The 22823-nt window shown below is 41.3% G+C and overlaps 1 protein-coding gene across 3 annotated transcripts in view; it reads right to left on the bottom strand.

The window, feature by feature from the left end:
• Positions 1–1126: 1126 nt before the first annotated feature.
• Positions 1127–22823, bottom strand: part of GALC (galactosylceramidase) — a 58745-nt gene continuing 37048 nt past the window's right edge. For all 3 annotated transcript variants that reach the window (XM_026515502.4, XM_048220053.2, XM_057318683.1), the window contains 7 exons: positions 18197–18286; positions 17309–17395; positions 15059–15209; positions 12686–12866; positions 8395–8558; positions 6950–7026; positions 1127–2943 (listed from right to left, as the gene is read on the bottom strand). In XM_026515502.4, the coding sequence (XP_026371287.2) occupies positions 2797–2943; positions 6950–7026; positions 8395–8558; positions 12686–12866; positions 15059–15209; positions 17309–17395; positions 18197–18286 (897 nt within the window). In that variant the 3' untranslated portion in view covers positions 1127–2796. The remainder of the gene's footprint in view (positions 2944–6949; positions 7027–8394; positions 8559–12685; positions 12867–15058; positions 15210–17308; positions 17396–18196; positions 18287–22823) is intronic.

Below are 22823 nucleotides of genomic sequence, written 5' to 3'. Positions count from 1 at the left end.
TACCATAAAAGGAAAATAAATTATAAACTGCACTTCCAAATTAAAATTTTGCATTCTTGAAAGGATACAGACTTGGAGAAAACTATTTATAAAACATCTATCTGATTTTAAAAATTTCATCTGGGGGCACCCAGATAAGTCAGGTAAGCCTCCAAATCTTGGTTTTGGCTCGGGTCATGGTTTCAGGGTCATGACATTGAGCCCACATGGGACTCCACGCTCAGCACGGAGTATGCCTGGGATTCTTTACCTCTTCCTCTCCCTCCGCTTTACTCATGCGCTCTCTCTTTCAAATAAATAAATAAAATCTTTTTAAAAAATGCATCTGAAATATATAAAGAGCTCTTACAACTCAATAAGACAGAAAAGCCATTTTTTTAAATGAGCAAAAGAGCCAGACATTTCACAAAAGAAAATATGTGAGTAATAAATAAGTCCATGAAAAAATGTTCCACCTCTCACGTGCCTACTACACACCCACACCCCTAAAATTAGGGGTGAACAACATGAAGCATTGACAAGAATGTGGAGCAATGGGAACTCTCCAACACTGTAAACAGGAGTGTAAAATCATATAATCATTTTGGAAAACAGTTTGGCAGTTTCTTGTAAGGTTATACATACACTTCCCTAAAGAGCCAGCAGTATCGCTCTTTGATACTTATTAAGAAATGAAAACAGGGACACATGGGTGGGGTGGTTGATTAAGTGTCCAGCTCTTGATTTCAGCTCAGGTCATTATCTCAGGGTCGTGATATCAAGCCAAGTGAGGCTCTGTGCTCAGCAGGGAGTCTGCTTTAGATTCTCTCTCTCCCTCCCTCTGCTCCTCCCCCTGCTCTCTCTCCCTCTAAAATAAGTCTTTAAAAAAAAAAGAAATGAGGGGCACCTGGGTGGCACAGCGGTTGAGCGTCTGCCTTCGGCTCGGGGCGTGATCCCGGCAATCTGGGATCGAGTCCCACATCAGGCTCTTCCGCTGTGAGCCTGCTTCTTCCTCTCCCACTCCCCCTGCTTGTGTTCCCTCTCGCTGGCTGTCTCTATCTCTGTCGAATAAATAAATAAAATCTTAAATAAATAAATAAATAAATAAATAAATAAATAAAATGATAACAAATGTCCACACAAAGACTATGTTCATAATAGATTTATTCGTAATCCAAAAAGTGAGGGAGGAGGACAACAAATTGTGGTATAACCATACAATAAGAAGCAAACCATTAATTTACATAGCGACATAGATAAATCTCAAAAGCATTATGCTGAATGAAAGAAACCATTCCCAAGAGTACACAGTGTATGATACCACTTCTATAATGTTCCATCAGTAGCAACAGAAATCCTATCAATGGTTGCCTGAGCTGGGGACAGGTGAGAGGATATTATTACACAGGTGCACCGAGAACTTTCTGGGGTAATGGAAATGTTCCATATCTTCGTTGGGTTGTTGGTTTTGTGGGCGTATCCAGTTATCAAGACTCACTGAACTCTATACTCAAAATGGGAACATTTTATTGTATGTAAATTATACCACAATAAAGTTAACTTAAAAAAATCTGGAGAGACCTTAAGTGGAAATCACTTAGACTTGGTTTAATTTAAAATTTTTCTCTATGATCTGATGTATTCTAATATTTAGCTTCTTGTCTTTAATAGAAATACAAGACTTCGGGTCAGTTTAGCCGATGTTAAACCATTACAAATTCCAAAATTCTAGAATTAGTCCAGTGAAGTTTTCAACTTTCATGTTAGAGAATTCCAGAATTTACTTTATCGACATGACAACTGAGTCGTTTCTAGGAGAACCACTAATGCTTAGATATAAATTATATGGCATGAGAACTGTGCTCCCCACACTTAAATATAAACACATTTGCACTTTCAGGAAACAAACGCATCTAATCACACAGAATATTAGAGGATGATCCAATTCTAGGAACTAGCAGAAGCTTCGTGTTCCCCTTCCTCCACGCACACAGATAAAAGAATGCATTCGCTGCGTTAGTCCGTCACCAGCGGCACACGAGGACAGGTCGCGAAAGGCACCAGGAAATGAGACACAAGAAAACCGCCACAGCTTCATCTTGAGACCCACGTACAGCACTGGCTACGTGGGATTCTCTTCCTCCTTCCAGCCACCTGGGAAAATGTTCACAGAGAGTTTTAAGGGTTACGAGGCTGAAGGTTGGATTTAAAAGAATTAAAAATTGCAGATAGCCCAGTTAATCTGCTCATAGGGATCACTGCAGGACTCGCTTTAGAGGTAGTTTATTAGGGAGGCATTTTTCAAATCATCCACTCATCGTATCTAGAATTCAAAAGCATCGTCGTGAAAAGGAAAAGAAAAAATACGCTTGAGAGTGTAAAGATTAACGCGGGGAAGCGGCTGCCACGAAGCCGCCCTTGCAGTGTTCCTCAGCTCCCCGTGGCGGGCCGTCGCCCCGACACACGGTCCGTCTCTGCGACGCCCGAGGTGCGTGTCCGCCACGACGCCTGCGCGCGCCACGGAGAGCGGCTGCGAGGCGAGACCCAAACCGCGCCTCCCAGCGGGGCCGCCGCACAGCTGCAATTGCAGGGGACGTATCGGGTCACGCGCAGGAGTCATCGGTTTCCCCTGGGCACTGGTTCTAGAAATACCTTCCGGCAGATCAAGCAAACATGGATTTCTCTCCCCATTTTCCCTTCACTACGGTTAGCCTCCAAGAGGCTCATGTATTGATCCATCGGAAGAACTGGCTCTCAACCAAAACCAAAACAAAAGAAAGAAAATCCAAACAGTGGCTCTGTGCTGCTCCGTGAGCGTCAGCTGGCGGCTTCCACACGAAAGTTGTCGAACTGCGCAAACTCAAAGGCGTGCGTCCCAATGGCGGCCCAGCCGTTCTTCGGGAAACTCACGGGGACGTTCGTCCAGACGTAGGTGCCGTTGAGCATGCCCGAGCAGAGCCGGCCCTGCAGGAAAGACAAAGGCACCGTGAAGACGCGCGAGAAGGTTCTCTGAGGTTCGTTTCGTACTGCGTACGGCCAATCTGTGCAGTGGGGCCAACACGCTTCTCCCGTCAGACCGCGGCAGAACACGGTTCCACGGTCTGAGCAGAAGTTTGACACACGGGAAAAATTCTCGCAGAGGAAATTCTCGTCTACGTATGTCAAGAGTTTCCAAGGCACAAGGAAGACCTCAGGATTTCCTTGTTCCCCACCAAGACGCTGTAAAACCATCAGAAATGTAAAACTTTCCATAGCATCAAAAAGTCTTAGACAAAAGCCCACTAAAATAAACAAACGTTCGTAATTCCCAAGTACTTGCATGCACACACGTTGGCTAACAGCCACCAGCTCTTCAGACGAGGCTACTGGAGCCAAAGCATCCATTTATTTAAGTCCTTTTTGTCCCCGTGTACAGAATATCACTTCAAAGTCACATGAAGAGCCCACCCTCAGGTTAGAAAAATAGTAACCACCAGTTAAACTGATGACTGGGGGGAAAGGGATCGGGGAAGAAGGGAAATATCCACAGAAATGATTTACTGGCCACTGGCAGAGAAAGATAAAAATAATTTCCTCAGACAGCTGCCAATCCTCCAGAGCCAAGCGCCTGGCACCCAGCGGGTACAAACGCTAGCTAGCCCTTATTATCATTGTTACAGCACGTTTCTGAGCACATATTCACAGCATATCAATTGCAGCTAAACATTTAAATAAGCTAATTTCAAAGGGTGAAGAGCTAAAGATCCAAAGCGCCAGGCTAAGGACCAAAATAAAATCTGTTTTTAAGTCACAGAATGACAATGCGATGGGCATTAATCTCGTTCTTTCATCTTACGGACAGAGATACGGAGACGTGAGACCGTAAGTCAAAATCACACACGCACCAGCAGAGCGAGAGCTGAATCTTAGCTGTCCAACTCCACGCTCAGGGGACCCACACTCGCCCTGCCACACACGCCCCGCTCTCTGCAGCCCTCCCAGGGGCCGACAGGGACTATGACGCTGAGCCAGGGCACGGTCGTACCGCCCAGCTGCCCTTCCTCCCCGCCCCACGCCGCCCGCTGGCCTCCGGGCGCTCCTCGCCCCAGGCGAGGCACCAGCGGGCCCTCTGCGCAGCGTGCTCTCCCCACCAGGCACGTCCGGCTCAAAGAGCACCAACTCCAGGAGCCCTTCCCCTCTCCCTACCTACAGCATCCAGACGGGGGAGCTACTTTATCTCCTCGCCCATTTTTTTCTTCACAATTTAACTGACTGATTCTTTTTTTTTTTTTTTTTTTACTGTCTTAGAACAGAAGGCAGCCATCTATGGCCCACAGGCCAGCCACCTATTTTTATAAATAAAATGTTACTGGAATCACAGCCACGTGCATTCATTTATCTACTGTCCGTGGCTGCTTTCTCACGACACAAGCAGAGTTGAGCAAGGTTGCACAGACCAGATGGCTCACAAAGCCTACAATATCTACTGTCTGGCCCTTCGCAGACAGACTTTGCCAGCCCGTGTCCTCTAGCAGAGCAGGAGCCGTGTGTGCCTCGTTCGCTGCTGCATCCCTAGCACCTAGGGAAGTACACATAAAAGGTGCTTAATAGACACGTATTAATGAAAACATAAAAAACCTTTAACCCTAAAACAACTTTACAGACATTATCCCCCTTTTATAGATAAGGAAACAGAAGCCCAAAGAGGTAAATAACTTGCAGGGAGTCAGCAGGTGTCAGCAAGGAAGTAGACACGCAGGTCGGCCTGGCTCCAACATGCCTACTGCTAACAACGCTCACTCGAGGGGCGCCTGCGTGGCTCAGTCGGTTAACTGGTTAACCATCTGCCTTCAGCTCGAGTCATGATCTCAGGGTCCTGGGATCGAGCCCCGCTTCGGGCTTCCTGCTCAGTGGGGAGTCTGCTTCTCCCTCTCCCTCTGCCTCTCCCCTCTACTCATTCTCTCTCGTAAATAAATAATAAAAAAATTTAAAAAAATAAAGAACGCTCATTTCATTCACTAAGGGAGGAGGGACAGAAAGGAAAACGGGTGCTGTTTTATAGAACGTGGTCAGGAAAGAACCTGAAGGAAGTAAGGGAGTAAACTATGTAATCAAAGATTCTGGAAAGTCAACACACTTTAAAGAGTGATACCAGATAATGAAACACAAAGCAATATAAAGAACAAAGTTCAGAAATAACCTATGCACACGTGATGATTTGTTACACCAAAAAGGTGGCCTTTAAATCATAGGCAAAAGGACAGTCTATGTAATAAATGGTGATGGCTATCCATTTGTTTTAAAAAAAATTATACTGGGCCAGTCCTCCCTATGATTGATAAGTAAATTCCAGATGTATTAAAGACTTCAACATGGGGGCGCCTAGATGGCTCAATCAGTTAAGCATCCAACTTTTGATTTCAGCTCAGGTCATGATCTCAGGGTCCTGGGATCGAGCCCCATGTGGGGCTCCGTGCCCAGTGGGGAGTCTTCTTGGGATTCTCTCTCTCCCTCTGCCTCTGCCCCTCCCTCCCCCTCTCTGAAATAAATAAAATCTTAAAAAAAAAAAAAAAGACTTCAACATAAAAAAATCCTAAACTTTGTTTAGAGAAAAAAAAAATGTTCCTCACCTTGAGAAAGGTGAAGGTCTTCTTAAAAAAAAACATAAAAGCAATGAAAAAAAAGAGAAATATTTGACAGAACCAAAATGTAAAACTTCTATTCATGAAACATACCATAAACAAAATTAAAATACATATGACAGGGCAGAAGAAAATATCTGTGACATATGTAACAGATAATGCGTCACCACTCAGAATATATAATAAATTCATATGAATCCATCAGAAAAAGAAAACACAATAAGAAAATGAGGAAAGAATGTGAACAGGTAACTTCAGAAAAGAGAGAAAAATACAAATAGCCAATAAACATAAGAAGGGGTGCAAGCTCCCTCATTATCAAGAAAATATAAAATCATGTGAATTAGTCTGAAAAGCAATCCTTAGAAATAGGTAATATCAAATATTATTATAACTGCTATAAAAATGGATACGGCTAGGCTGGCAATAGGGCAGTATCTGCCAAAATTCAAAATGCAATTCCATTTCTAAATATCTGCCTAATCAAATACCCGCACATGTGCCCCAAGAGCCACGCAACAGACCCTCCCTCCACCTGCAGGTAAAGCCCACCCGGACCGCCTTGGTTCGTCGCCGAAGGGAAGAACTGGGAACAAAGCCGCGCCCACTGAGTGTGGCAGAGTTAAACAATGCCACACCCAACCCAGATGCTCAAAACGTATTGTTACCACCCGAAAAATGAGTACTGTCATTTTGGGTGGTTGGGTAAGAGACGAGAACAATTTGAAAAAGTTATGTGATTTCCATATTTACCTGCTGTTCTAACCTAAGCCAACTTATGACAGAACCATGCTGTCACAGAACAGCAGTGTATTCCACAGAAGTTTCTACACAGCATCCCTTGGACTCACATCCATCAATAACTCATGATCACCCAGTGATTTGGACAAATATTTTTAGATGCCACGATCCTACAATTAATCTGGTATCTTCTTTACGAAAGTACTCATGGAAACCAACTTCCAAAAATTTGTACTCATCGCGAAAATTACTCTCAGCCACCAAAAATAAATGTATAGGCTCCAATTTATAATCTTGGTTCAGCCAACTGGGAAAAAATAATTCAATTACTGACTATCTACCAATTACCCCTGAGTTTAAAAAACAGAACCAAAATTTGAAAAAACTGAGGAGTGATAAAGTCAACAGCTGGTCGTTCTCATGCGGCTTTACCCTGACACACACTACCCCCTCGGATCTGCTGGTTTGCCGGTGTCCTGGCAGATTCGCTGCCTATTTCCATTACTGTATTTATCACACGTTTCCCCTCTCATCTGATGACAGAAAGTGCCAGAAAGGCACAAGAAAAGAATATTTTACCTCCAGGCATTCCGATCAGCAATACTTACCTTAATAATTAATGTGAGCGTATACCATTTCTTTGCTGTAACATCAACATGTCCTAAAGCATATATGATCCAACCAGCTGCAACACAAAAAGATTATCCTGACTGACATATTTTTAAAATCGAAATCACAGACTCACATAGCTCAGTTGGGGTTCTCAGGCAGCATTTGTACATAACAAAGAAGCCTTACTAAAGATCTACATTTCCAGATCTACCACTGATTTAGAACAGAACATTCTTCATTCAGGCATGCATTCCACACGCGTGTACTGGGATCCTTCTGTGAGCCACGCATTATCGGTGAGCTCACAGGAGGACCAGTGAAATAAACTCACAAACCAACCACAGTTTAACGTGGGAGCTTCTACAGTTCAGGCACAGATTTATACTCGGCTGGACTGGATATAAAGAATAAGGAGTAGTGGTCAAAGGTCACCATAAGATTTCCAGCTGGGGTAACTGGTTACATGGAATAGCATGAACTGAGAATGAGAGAACACAATGAGTTAGTTTGGGGGTAGATTATATTTGGATGCCTGACAGAAACCAGACGAAGATGCTGAGTGAGCAGTTTAAAACACAAGAACAGTGGGGACTAAGGCCTGGATGTAAATAGCTAGTTCCAGCTCTGCTACTAACTCATTCTGAGACTTTGGGCAAATCAATTAACCTCTCTGGTTTGGACTGGACAATCAGCGAGGAACGTTCTAGATGGGTCATGCCATGATTTTGCAATCCTACCCTAGTGTCCTTATAACCACTCTTTTTTACTTGTGCAGCCCTTTCCACCTTAGGAAAAGAGTAGCAAACTATAGGAGAGAAGATTTTTTACAAATGCAGGGGGAAGTTGAGACAAGGAAATCAGGAAAACGCAGCATAATACGGTCTGTTTCAACAGAGCGGGGTGCACCAACACCAAAGTGAGTTAGACAGAATTCAACCCGGACATACCCTAAGCACCTACCCTGGATAAAATACTGTTCTACGTAAGACAAGGGCTGTTTAACATGAATGAAAAAAAAAGTCAAGCTCTTTTCGAATTATTAACTAAATTTGGAAACAGAATTTCTCTATTTTAAGCAGACCAAGCCCTCTCCTTGTATCTCCATAAGCACCCTAGCACGTTCTTGTAGTCCTGCTTTTTATTTACGGGGTTTCCTGGGCATTCTCTCCCTACTACGTCCACCTCACCCCAGTCTATGCAAATCCTACCCTGACGGCCTAGCTCAGCTCCACCTGAAAAAGCTCTGCACCATTTCCTTTCACACAGCTGCCTCTCTAACTCTCAAATTTTGAATTATTTGGTATCTGCTTACATGTGTTGAATCTCTTCCCAGTTAGACGTCCAAGCCCCTTGAGGTAAAGCTCGCTCATTACACAGTAAGTGACAAGCTCGCCGTGGCGTATTTCGTAACAAGCCATGTGCTACGGAGGAAGTCACTTACCTAGATCACCTGTAACTCTGTAGGTTCCATTTGCGAAAATCCAGAAGAAAACTCCTCTGGCGCTTCTAATCAAGATGCCACCTTTGTTTACTCTTCCAGCAATGAACACACCTCCCTTCTCAGGAGTCTCTATGTAAACATCGCACGTTACAGTCAGATTGGACCTGCAGAAAGAAACTGTCGGTTAGCGCTCTTAATTATGCCTCTACGGGTGCAGCACGTGTCACTTCCCAGCCACGCGCTCCCAGACTTCTAACTGAGGTATGTGATTTGTGAAGTCTGCGCTTGTAGCAGGGATGGGCTTTAAGAATCTTTATTGATGAAAAAAAAGTATCTTCATCGATGACAGTTTTAAGTTTTACGCGCCTAAAGTTAAGTCATTTCATTGCCTCTTTTAATGTTACAGGAAAATAATATTTATTGTTTTTAAATTTTTAAGTCTCTTAACACATTTCTTGTCTCTCTATAATAAAACTACTTCTCATCCTAAGAATATGTTAAAAGGAGGCTTTTTTTTCCCCTTAGGAATATATAAAAGATCCATACAATTCTGAACAAAAAGGTTTATTAAATTTCCATCAGTGAAGGCAAAGCTGGGGGCCCCTAGGAGAACATAAGCTACTTTGGGGCTGGGGCGCCTGGGCGGCTCAGTCAGTTAAACATCTACTTCAACTCAGGTCATGATCCTGGAATCCCAGGACCAAGCCCCACACCGGGTTCCCTGCTCAGTGGAGGAATCGGCTTCTCCCTCTGCCCTTCACCCCGTCTGCTTGCTCTCTCTTGCTCACCCTCTCTCAAATAAATAAATAAAATATTTTTAAAAAATAAAAGAAGCTACTTTGGGGCTAATTTTTACCTTTAACCCTACCAAGACGTAATAACTCCAGAAGAAAGATCTCAAATTATTTCTCTGCAGAGTCAACTCCGTGTTGACTCTACAGCAGGGATTTTCGAATTTGAACAGCACTGAAATCACCTGGAGGGCTTGTTAAATTCAGTCTGTTGGCCCCGCCCCACAGTGTCCAATTCAGTAGGTTTGGGATGGGGCTCTTGAATCTGCCTAACAAATTCCCGGGTGCCACTGGTCCAGGAATCCTACTCTGAGAGCCGTTTTCCCCTACAGAGCGTCTCTGTCCATACAGGGACAGTAAATCCCTGCCTGCCATTACTCATCGACAGGGGTATCAAAGGAGGGGGAAACTCCAGTCAGGAACTACGAGACCTTTAATAGTGAGCTCCGCTCCAGGAGTCTTTTATAAATGCTACTAGATGCCTTCTGCAATGATACAACCACCCCAAACCTACATGATCTCTGAAAATAACTTACCTCCTACTCAAATTCTAACTGCAAACAGGAAAGAAAGCCTGAACAAAGCCAAGTAATAAGGCAAGCAATTTGCCTAAAATAAAACTAAGAACACCAAGAAATATATTTTGGAAATGGGGGGAAATTAGATCTAGAATTATGTGGCTTTTATATTTCTCAGTTTCTTATCAGTGAACTTTGCACAATGAAATTTTACTTTGTAAAGAAAAATAGAAAAAAAGAAGTAGCTACAACGGGCACGCAACAATCCAGAAAATCCACAGTGAATCATCTAATCAAAGCTGGGCTACTTTACAGGAAAATCAGATGCAAACTTAACTAAAGCCCAATTTGTCTTGTACATCCTCCCAAGTAGAGGGAGGTTTTCCCTCCGCAGATTGTCCCCAGTAGGAAACCACGAAGGATCAGCATTGCTCCACAAATCCCCTCCCTCTGTTCTGGTTCATCAGAAGTATAAAAAGTGTCAGCACCAGAAACTTACTCTATTTAATAGAGTCAGAGTGGGAGAAGATCTAACCTCCTTTTTAGACACCACATTCCAGAAAAAAGATTCCCACATCAGAACTTGCAGGCAATTTTACAGACAATGAATGAAACAGAATAAAAGTGTGGTCTCGCCTTCCAGAGCCGTAATCTCTTGGTACTGTGAACGGCACAAAAACTGGCCAATACAGTAAGCAAATTTAACCAAAGGGAGGCAGAGTTTGGATGTGTGCAGTGAAGGTAATTTTGTGATTGCTCTCAGGTCTCAACCAAAGCTTACTAACAAGACGGAAGTCTGGAGTAGCTCTGGGAACGCCTACGCTCTGTAGTCCAATTACTGTGCTGGTACTTAACTAAATCTAAGGATGACAGAGGAAGCCCCCTTGCAAACACACCCTAAGAACTGACGACAGTATGTGCACACCGAGAGCTGACTCTAAAATAGCACTATAGGGAAACCATACTCATCCTCCCTCTCCTACTCTTAGGAAGAAGACGATGATAAAACAAGGGTGTGAGGTGGTCGTCCAAAGAACATGGGCTACGGCAACAGATAGTCCTGGCCTCTCGCCCTAGTTCTAGAACTTATAAGTATGGGAACTTGGGTAAATCTTACCCAGAAGCCTTGGTTTCCCAATCCATAAGGTGGAGAGGATGACACCTCTCCAATGGGTAGTTGTGGGCCCCTCATACCCGTGTGTAGTATGACCGGGTTTTCACTCCCTCCTTTCCCTATAGGAAGGGGGCACTGCAGCCAACAAACAGAAATGAGCCTGGCACGCGTGGGGCTCCCTGAACAGATCTGGCTACCTCAAATCCAGGAGGAAATACTGGGAAATAGCACATAATAAATAGGATGAGCCCAAATTTGAAAGGGTCTTGGAAGTGAGGCGCAGACATGTAGAGCTGAGCGGGCTGCTGGAGAGAGTGACTCATAATCCTGAGCATACTCCTGTTGTACAATGGAAGCAGGGCTAAGAAGGATGAAAATAGTTTTTTTGAAGGGTGTCACTGCCCTTTCCTCATCCTTTCCCATTCAAACTACGTGACTCTTTCCCTCTCCCAGCTTTCCCCCCTCAACTCCCTTACCCACTGCAGCAGTAAGGATGAGTATTGCTATTTCAATACTGCAAACTCTTCAAGGTTATGAAGACATTTGGTTACTCTCTGGATGGTGCTCTAACCCATCTCTCTACTACAATTAAAGAGTTTCTCAATTTTTCTAGAGTCCCAACCAGAAATAAGAGTTTGGGTTCAGGGAGAGCCACTCTTCCGTAGAGGAGGGTAACAGCTGTCGCAAAAAATTAAAGGTTTTCTACACTGGCTGCCTTCCAAACTGGTAACCAAAATAATGGGGCCCCTCCCTTAGAAAAGTAACCCAGCCACCTGTCTCATAAGACCATAGGTAGCAAATGAAAAAATTACACACCTCACTAGCACGATCAGAAAATCCAGGTAAACTGTCTACTACAGAGATGTGGGATAAATGGCATTCTTGTTGTATAGAAAGACAAGCCACCGAAGTTATCCAAAATTAGGCAAGCATTCTTCATTGTACCCCAATAACTCCCCATGGCACTGTATGGGTTCTGGAAACCAGGTAACCAGAAGTTTCTCAAGACTTACAGCAGAGCTTGGAACTAGAATTTGGGATTTCTAATAGGGAGTAGGCAATAGAGAAGGGATAAAGACTTTCTGCAGCATTCCACAGATAAACAAGTCAAGGCTCTTTTCAGGTTTATCTTCCCTGCCGGGTCCAATTTCCAAGGAATAGATATGGCTGCCTGGTGACTTGGCATTAACAGTTACTATCACTAAACCTGGAACGCCTGAGTTTTGTTTCACAGAATTATACTAGTTAAAAGAAAAAGTACAAAAGAAACACCTAAAACAGGTATACATAAGTCAGTACTTTACAATCCCACAACTGATTTAACAGAGAAGGTGAAGTTTTGGTTTGGTCGTTACGTTTTACGTGTAGGATAAATACAAATCCTAAAGGAAAGGGATGAATTCACTCACCAAGTAAAAGCTGATTTGCTTTTCACTATTGCCACCTACCGTCACCCTGTAAACAGGTTTTCTACGAAGGCTAAAACAGTGTAGTCTAGACTGGATCCAGCAGGTGGCAACACCAGATCAACAAATCAACGCTCCAGCAAAGCCAAAAACCACACACAGATCACAAAGTCTGTTTGTAAACAAATATGAAATTATAACTGGATCCGAAAGTCCTCAGTTTTTATATTAAAAGCAATCTGTTCCTGCAACAATCACTATTAAACCGGACAAATCGGACGGGAGGACACTGAGGCTGCATTGCACGTGCTGACTTGTGGCCCTGATATTCAACAATGACCACACACCCATTAGGCTCCTGTACAAGGAAGACCGTTGGAAAGTCTTCACTTCAGAATGTACCTGACACTATTACGAGGTTATTTCAGCTAGATACACATTAAGGACACCAATGTTATATACCATTTGTAATCTCCTATAATACTGATGGTGTTGGATGCATCAGCAGCCCAAGTAATGGGCCGCTGATTGAGAACTTGGCGAAGTGTGAAGCGATGCTCTCCAGGGTCTTCAATATTCGTAAAGTATTCAAAGACGCCAGTCTGATCAGCGAAATTTGGAGCTTCACTAAAAAACGGGTAATCTGTTCAGAACACAATTAAATTCTCTGGTTAGTATAAAATCCTTACAGAATTTCTCCTCTCTGGTATTTTATGGCACATTTTGAAACACTTTTGTAAAGTCCTAAATAAGTAAATGATACTTATAACAAGCGGAAGTTTAGGGGCGCCTGGGTGGCTCAGTCTTTAAGCGTCTGCCTTCGGCTCAGGGCATGATCCCGGCGTTATGGGATCGAGCCCTGCATCAGGCTCCTCCGCTATGAGCCTGCTTCTTCCTCTCCCACTCCCCCTGCTTGTGTTCCCTCTCTCACTGGCTGTCTCTATCTCTGTCGAATAAATAAATAAAATCTTAAAAAAAAAAAAACAAGCGGAAGTTTAGGGGTTAGGTTAATAAAGAGACTAATTTTATATCATCATTATTACTCAATACCAATATAATCAGTTTAATACACAGACTTTACATATTTAATCCATGCAACGGCATAAGAGGAGAGATCACGAGTTTTACAGAAAGGCAGACCCAAGGTTTAAATTCCAGCTCAGTCCGTCCCCCTGGCCAAGTTGTTTAACTGCCCTGTGTCTCAAGCATGCTCCTTTCTTAGTGGACATGAGGGCAAGAGAATTAAATGAAAGAATTCATGTAAAGTGCGTACATAAACCAGCACCCAGCAAGGGCTCAGTAAGAGATAATTTTGTTATTTCTAGTATTTGCCAAATGAGGTTCTAAGTTCCTGGTCACAGTCATCAGCTGACAGATTAGAAAAGGCTCACTGTATCAACTACAGCATTTACAAATTACAAATTCTCTTCTATTTCTAATATGGAGCAAAAGCAGTTGGGCTATTTATCAATTTTTTTTCAGTTTTATTTAATTAAATTACAGTCTTACAATGACAAAGGCTACAGAAGAGCAATTTTAGTCATAATCTTACAGCTAATTTCATACTTCATGCTTTTCTAAGTGTTTTCATATTCATCATTTGAGAAATTAAGAACCACATAAAGGAGTGCTACAGCCTGACTTACAATTTTTAGTTTATTTTGTAGTCAATAAAGCATTACACTTTAGATTTGTAGGTTTAGAATTGCCTTTCGGTTTTCAGGTCATAGAATAAAAAATTCTGGTGTCGGGGGAACTTCCCTCGTGTTAACTGGGCCGTACCCCACACAGACTCCTTTACTGAAGACAAGACGAGTTACCTCTGCCAACGCAGGAGAGAGCAACACAGTGCAAAGACGTTCCGGGTGGCGTGTTCATGGATTCATCTAAGAGGCCACTTCAGAGAATTGGAAGAAAACAAAGCACAGAGCCCCCCCGAGGGTCCCTGTTGTCTGTGTTATGCGAATAACCGAGAGGACTCCAGTACACAGTCCAAAGGGCCTTGTGCTGCAATTAACCAGGGTATCCCTTCCGGGGAAAGGCAGCTGAGACCCTGCGGCCCTGACTGTGACGGGAGGGGGTAGCAGGAGTCTCCAAGCAGCCAGGCTGGAAAGAGCAGCCCTGCAGACAGGAGGTTCAAGATGCACTCTCAATGGCAGTCCCCCTCCCTGCTTCTCTCCTACAGCTCCAGATTTTAGGAGCAAAGAAGAGCGCCACCTGACCCTGTCTGTGAGATCCAGAAGCTGTACATCTCCTGGTCGACAAGTTCTGTCACTTACTGAGTGATCTGGGGCTATACTCACAATGACTCTGCCTTCTAACTTTTCAAGCAGTTTTCCTGAATTACCTAAAATCAAAAGCTTTTCTAACAGCTTTAGAACAGATCTTCCTAGAAAACCAGGAGAGTGCAAGTATAAAATTCCCAGGTAGATAATGAGGTGAAGCCCCCAAGGGGAGCATAACGGCCCTTAGCACACAGTCCACTAGCCCCGCGGAAAGTGAAGGACCTTGACCACACACTCAGGGAGGAAACCAGGAATGGCTTTCATGAGATGTGGATGCCAGGGCAGTGGCAGGGTCACAAACCGTAAGCTTCATTGAAACCAACTTACGATTATAGCTTTCATTCTGTTTTTTCTGGCACCGAAAAATACAGGGCTCTCAAGCTGAGAGTCACCTTGAGGTAACACAGAAATGAGGTCTCAGTTACCACGTGGACATTCAGAGCCACTCTGCACAGGCCTTCTCGCACACCCGTCTGACAGGTAGAAATCTACCCACTACTGCTGGAAATGGAAACCACGGTAAGGTTTAGTAAAAACAAACAAAACTTACCAACATCGAAATCGTCTTTATAAATCCGTGGGAAGGGCTGGGACTTCGGAGGCAGCGGGTAGCTGCCCTTGCCCCCGGTGGTGAGAGTGGTGAGCGTGAAGAGCTCGTCCTCCCGCAGCTCCAGGGTGAAAGTGCCCCCGCTGTCGAGGAGCTGGAAACCGAAAACGCGGGGGTCAAGGCCGGGTGCTTTGGCTCATCTCATCTGGGCAAAATCAACTTTTTGGAAAATCAACTTAATGAAAAGCCAGACTCACTTCTGCTGAAACCTCAGAACCACTCGTGAAGGCCACACCCAGGATCAAGGCCTTGGGGATCTTTTTCCTTAAGTTATTTAGAAGGCTTTCTAAAATTATACTTTGTAGATAGGATTTTAAAAGAATTTCCCTCCATGGAGGGAAGGAGGACTAGATGACACCAAAATTTCTATTTGTCTATTCTTTGCCATTACACTGTAAGCTCCTCAAAGCCCATGTACATTCAATACACATAAGCAAGAGATCTGCTTATTTACTTTTTAGGACTTTACTAAGGGAGAAAAATCCACAAAATCTCACTGATGACTCAGCTGTTAATCACAGAAAACCTTTTACTATTAAGAAAAAAAGGTCCTACTTCTGACATGTTCAATATATATTTCAATTAGCAAGTTAGGTTTGTGTCACTTTTACGCTTCTGGCAGCTTACTCTTTTTAAGCCACTTCACCACAAAATGAGGGGAAAAAATACAGACCTCCTAGGGCTGCTGCAAGAATCAAATAACATACTGTTTTAGAAAGTACTTCGCTCAGTGCACGACCTTCCCTATAGAAACACTCCCTATATCGCAGCTATTCTATGCTACATGTAGACCTCTGAAGACACTAGAAACCTTTACATAATTAACGTAGGCATTAGATGTATGCCCATTTTAGGAAATTTCAGCAGTTGTTTTTTTTTTCTACTTTCAATTCTGGGGGCTTATACCATATCTTTGCTTTAATAATAAATTATTGGTCAGATCTATGAAATATGTAACACCATATTCTGGCTCAGGTAATACCCCAAATGATATTATTTTTCTTATGGGGAAAATTGATTTTAATATGCATTTCTTGCAATTTGTTGTGCAAAAAGCAGACTGCTCTTTTTTTTTTTTAGAATTTTATACAGAAATGGTGTTCAATCACTGATAGCGACTAGTTGATTCACAGAACATTTATAATTTTCAGGAAAAGTAGATTTGTGTCAATTAGGTGAAGTAATGTGTTCACTTGGACCAAATCACATTCTTTGAAACATTTCCTGAGGAACAACCATGTGCTAAGTAAGCATGATAGCAGGGGCCTGGGGTAAAAAGCTAAATAATGCAGGGCCCCAATCCTCAAGGTGCCCAGTGTAGTGGGGAAAGTGCTTAACCAGGTAAGCACCTGCTCCTAGGTGGCTCTGAGCTAGGACTGGTGGGGAAAGCTTCAGAGGAAGCCGCACCTGAGCTGAGTCTTGAAGGACAACAAAGACATGAGGAGAAGGCCTTCAGGAGGGGGAAGAAGCAAGTGCAAAGTCACAGACGTGAGTAAAGTGGCAGAGAAGTCTGGTCTGTAAGTACAGGCCACGTTAGCAGAACAAGCATCGAGAAATGAAAGCAGTCTTTTACCTCGTGAGGTGGTAACAAGGGTCGTGTGCTATGCTAAGGGATGTGAACTCACAGGAAAAATCACTGAAGGACTTTGAGCAATGGACTGACAAAACTCAGATCTGCATTTTAGACACATTATTCTGGTAGCAGTGTGATGGGTGGCTGGACAGAGTCAGATTGGAGGCTGGGAAAAGAGGAAGTCGTTTCCAAAACCCAGGAGAGAGATAATAAGGTACTGAAATAAGCAGTAGCAGTGGGAAAGGAGAATAAGGAATGTGTAAGAAAAACACGTCAGAGATAGAATGCTCTGAACTAGACCAATGGTGGTATACAAAGATAGGGTCGGTGGGAAAGACAGTCTCAGGTGAGACTCAATTTTCTTACTTGGGCAGCCAGGGGATGGTGGCACCATTCATCACAGCAAACAAACACACCTATAAACACACACACTTCTATTATGTCTTGAGGAGGATTTCTATTAAAAAAAAAAAAAAAAAAAAAAAACAGCTGGGGACTTTAGCTCTATTATACTTCAGTCATAAAATCAATTATAAAATTAAAAATTCTTCATTAATCAAATGTCTGTCCTCCTTTACTATTCGCAATGCTCAAAATACAGGAATTTATTTTAAAACTACCCATAGAGAATCCAGTTGTTTAAAAAGAAATCTCGTAGATGGTTTTCCAAGCTTCGTATACCACACCTGTAGCTCTGGTATTTCACTCTGAGGAGAAAACACACATAAAAAGGCATAGTTAAGTGGCTCATCATATCCTCTGAGGATTTCCAAAATTAGTACCAGCAAGAATGAACCATTGATAATGTGCACTCTATTCCTATTTGCCAAAAGACCCACTTCAAATCTTAAGTAGTAACATTCTGAAAGTAGGAAGGTATTGTTCAAGCAAATACTTTATTTCCTGTAAATACCACAGACTCTGGCAAATGTTCAAGAAGATTTTAGTGCCTTTGCTTCAAAAATATTCACTACTGTACCTGTGTAAAACACTTTATAGGAATTTTCTAGTATTAAAAAACAATTTTTATGCAATTAGTAGTCAGAAAAGGCACTGTAGTCAAAACTTAGTAGAAATTAGTAGTCAGAAAAGGCACTGTATTTTCTGTGTTCAAAACTAACAATAGGTAGAAATAGCAAGAATCTGGTCTTTTTTATGTTGTTGGGTTTTTTGTAGAGTACTGAAAGGTGAACACTTGAAAATTCCCTAGACTACATAACTGATGCTTCTACCAACAGGAACAACTTTGTTACAACTGACTTTTGTTAAGTGTTCTTCAAAGCCACAGAGAGTTTTAGCCACACAGAGTTTTGCCTCCTCGTGGCTTCTGTACTGTTTGACTAAGACCAGTCAGTAGAGAGAAGACACCAGTGCCTGTATCCATTTATATGGATATATAAGTACTTAACAGCTCCTAATAGAAGACTGCACTTATAAACTGACAGCCTGTGATACAATATATAAATTCTCAAATCAAACCAAAATAAAAGTCCCACATATTTACTTACAAAAGAACCTTTAAGAACAAAGGTAGCAAACTGATGTGACACATTGTAGTAAGGCAGAAACGGCCGTATACATGTAGAATATTTATGGCTCTAAGAGAAAAAAAAAAAATCACGGAAGTTATCCAAATGATACACAAGCCACCTTAGGAAAAGAAAATTAAATATTTAATGTCCCAAGATTAACAGAAATGGCACATATTAGGTAACCAAAAATTTATTCCAAATTTTTAAAGACTTTTTTTCTAATATAACCTGTATTGAAAGTCTACTGAGGATGCCTAGTCAAGCATGTCCAAGTAAAGCTCTATGGCATTTTGACTGAATTAAACTGAATCCATGCCTACACTACAGGGTCATTTTGTGGCACACAGATTAATTTTTATATTATAACCCTTTTACATGTAAAACACATCAAATAAAATGCAAATGCTTATATGTTTTCACTGAAAAGGCAGCTCATCTAAATATAACCTTCATATACAACTAAAGTCAGTAAGTACATATAACAAATAGTTCTCACGCTGACAACATCATTTTTTACTAAGTAGTCACTCCTAAGGACTGGGATCAAAAGAATTATGAGACATAATCCCTACTTCAGGGGATTCAAAGATCCCAGAGCACTTAAGCATAAGGTTGTGCGCCAGGCTTTGTGGACACTAAAAAAATTACAATTGTAGTTAGATATTCCAATACCTCATCCTCAGTAAATGATGCATAACTAGACGGTAAATCGACAAGGACAGAGACAATTTGCACAATGCTACCACAAAGCTTGCCTGGATTGACATCTATAGATCACCTCACCCAGCAACAGCAGATGCACATTCTTTCCAAGTACACAAGCAACATTCACCAAGGAACACTATATTCTTAGCCATAAAAGAACTTTCAATGCATTCAAAAAGATTCGAATCACACAATGTATGTCCCCTGACCACAAGATAATTGAGAGAGATAAATAATAGAAAAACCTCTAGAAAATTCCAAAATATTTAGAAACTAAATAACAAATTTCTAAATAATCCATGGCTCAAAGAAAAAATGGAAATAAAAAGGAAAATGAGAAAGAATTCTGAGTTGTATCAAAATAAAAATGACAATACGATTTGTAGGATGCCATGAAAGCAGTACTTAGGAGCAAATTTATAGCAATGAACACCGATTAGAGGAGAAGGATGTGAGACCTCAGCTTCCACCTAGAGCTACTAGGACAAGAAGAGCAAATTTAAAACCAAAGTAAGCAGAAGGAAAACACTAAAGATCAAAGGAGAAATCAATTAAACAAAACCCAGAAAAATGAGAATAATAAAGAATAAATAAACCACAAGCTGATTGAATGGATCAATAAAATTGATAAACTTCTAGCTAGACTAATCAGGAAATCAGGATAAAAAGAAAGAAAATACAACTTGCCATTGTCACAGTAAGAATGGTGACATCAGTACAAATTATATAGATATTAGAGGAATAATAGGGAATAACACCAGTAACTTTATGTCCAGAAATTGAACAACTTGAATGAAACAGAAAAAACTCTTGAAAGACACAAAAACTAGGGGCACCTGGGTGGCTCAGTCAGTTATGCTTCTGACTCTTGATTTCAGCTCAGGTCATGATCTCACGGTTGTGAGATTGAGCCCTGCATCAGGCTCTACACTGAGTATGGCACCTGCTTGGGATTATCCCTCTCCCTCTGTCCCACTCACCCCACCCTCACCCTTCCACTCTAAAAAGAAAAAAAAAAGAAAAGATACAAAAACCCAAAGCTCAATGAAGAAGATAATGGATAACCCAAATAGTCCTGATGGCTGTACTGGGAAATTCAGGTTGACCTTGAAGCTTTGCTCAAAAATGAAGTAAAACTACTATAAAAATTGTACACTGCCTGCTTGAGCACTGACACATACTCCAACATGCACACATAGCCCATCAGCTAAGGCCAGGAGACTTGGCAGTTCCAAATATAAGGAAACCATTGTACAGTCATGAGCTGACCACTAAGGTAACTAAGCAGAGGCTTCAGTAGGTCAGATATAATAAAGCTGACAAAGTACGGAATTTGTTCAAGAAAGTCACTAAGCAAATAAACAACAACAATAAAGAGTAAATTGTTACTAGAGGTAAAGAGAGACATTTTATAATTATATAAGGATCAATCCATCAGAAAAATTCTTAAGAATTATAAACACATATGCACCTAATAAGAAAGACTCAAAATACATAAAACAACAGAATAAGAGAAAGGAGGACAGATGATTCAACAAAAGTAGTTGAAGACTTCAATTAGCCACTATCAACAACAGAGAGAACAACAAGGAAATAGAAGACCTGAACACTATAAACCAACAAGATCTAACAAACATCTACAAAATAGCACTCTACCCAACAATAACAGAACATACATTCTTCTCAAGTACATATGCAATATTCAAGAGAGATCATGTGCAAGGTAAATAAAATAAAACTCCATAAATTTAAAAGGATTAAAATCAAAGTATATTCTCCAATCTTAATAGAATGAGATTAAAAATCAGTAACAAAAAATTGGAAAACTCACAAAAATATACAAATTAAATAATGCACTCCTAAATAAGCAATGGGTCAAAGAAGAAATCACAAAAGAAATTAGAAAATAAGATGAATAAAAATGAAAATATAACATAACAAAACCTAAAGAGATACAGATACAGTACTACTTATAGAGTAATTCATAACTGTAAATACCCATATTAAAAAAAGAAATATCTCTATGCTAAGCAAAATAAGTCAGTCAGAGAAAGACAAATACCATATGATTTCACTCATATGTGGAATTTAAGAAACAAAACAGATGGAACATAGGGGAAGGGAAGGAAAAATAAAATAAGATAAAAACAGAGAGGGAGGCAAACCATAAGAGACTCTTAACTATAGGAAACAATCTGAGGGATGCTAGAGGGGAGGTGGGGGGGGGGGGTGGGGTAACTGCATGATGGGGTAACTGCATTAAGGAGAACACGTAATGTGATAAGTCCTGGGTGCTATATGCAACAGATGAATCACTAAATTTTACCCCTGAAACTAATAATATGCTACATGTTAACTAAATTAAAATAAAAAATTTAAAGAAAGAAATATCTCAAAAAATAACCTAATCTTCTACGTTAAGAAAATATAAAAAACAATCTTTAAAGAGCAAACTAAACTCAAAGGTAACGGAAGGGAAAAAAGATTATAGTGGAAATTACTGAAATAAAGAAGAAAACAGAGAAAAATCAACAAAAGTTGTTTATTTGAAAAGATGAACAAAACTGACAAACCTTTAGGTTTTCTTTTTTTTTTTTTTTTAAAGATTTTATTTATTTATGTGACAGAGATAGAGACAGCCAGCGAGAGAGGGAACACAAGCAGGGGGAGTGGGAGAGGAAGAAGCAGGCTCATAGCGGAAGAGCCTGACTGGGGCCCGATCCCAGAACGCCGGGATCACGCCCTGAGCCGAAGGCAGGCGCCCAACCGCTGTGCCGCCCAGGCGCCCCAAACCTTTAGGTTTTCTAACCGAGAAAAAAAGGGAAGACAAATTACTAAAATCAGGAATGAAAGAGGAACATTTCTACAAACCTTACAGAAGTTAAAAGGCAATATGTAAGGAAATACTATACACAAACATATGCACACAAATTAGGTAACACAAATAAAAGAGACAAATTCCCTTTTACAAACTACCAAAACTGACTCAAAAGGTAATGTAAAATCTGAGGAGACCTATACGGAAGAGATTGAGTCCGTAAACCAAAACTTTCTTGTAGGAAAATCACAAAATCAGATAGCTTCATTGATGAATTCTACCACACTTATAAAATTAATACCAATCCTTCACAGATTATCTTAAACAACGTTAAGAGGAAGGAACATTTCCGAACTCGGTGTATGAGGGCAGTATTGAGTGAAATAAGTCAATCATGAAAGACAATTATCAAACGGTTTCTCTCATATGTGGAATATAAGTAATAGTGCAGAGGACAGTAAGGGAAGGGAGGGAAAGCTGAATGGGAAGCAATCAGACAGGGAGAAAAACGATGAGAGACTCTTGACTCCAGAAACAAACTGAGGGTTGTGGAAAGAGAGGTGGGTGGGGGGATGGGGTAACTGGGTGATGGGCATTAAGGAGGGTGTGTAATGTGATGAGCACTGGGTGTTATATGCAATTAATGAATCATTGAACATTATATCAAAACGAATAATGTACTATATGTTGGCTAATTGCATTTAAATAAAAAAATAAAACAAAATAAAATAAAATATTAAAAAAACAGGGGCGCCTGGGTAGCTCAGTCGTTAAGCGTCTGCCTTCGGCTCAGGGCGTGATCCCGGTGTTCGGGGATCGAGTCCCACATCGGGCTCCTCCGCTGGGAGCCTGCTTCTTCCTCTCCCACTCCCCTGCTGTGTTCCCTCTCTCGCTGGCTGTGTCTCTGTCACATAAATAAATAAAATCTTAAAAAAAAAAAAAAAAAAAGATACTACAAGAAAACTACATACCAGTATTCTTACGAATTTGGACACAAAAATCCTCAACAAAATACTAGCAAATCAAATCCAGCAATAAATAAGAATTATACATGATGATGAAATGGAATTTATCCCAGAA

The sequence above is a fragment of the Ursus arctos genome, unplaced genomic scaffold, assembly GCF_023065955.2.
Source record: "Ursus arctos isolate Adak ecotype North America unplaced genomic scaffold, UrsArc2.0 scaffold_25, whole genome shotgun sequence".
Classification (NCBI taxonomy): domain Eukaryota; kingdom Metazoa; phylum Chordata; class Mammalia; order Carnivora; family Ursidae; genus Ursus; species Ursus arctos.
This window is presented reverse-complemented; position numbering and strand designations above follow the sequence as displayed.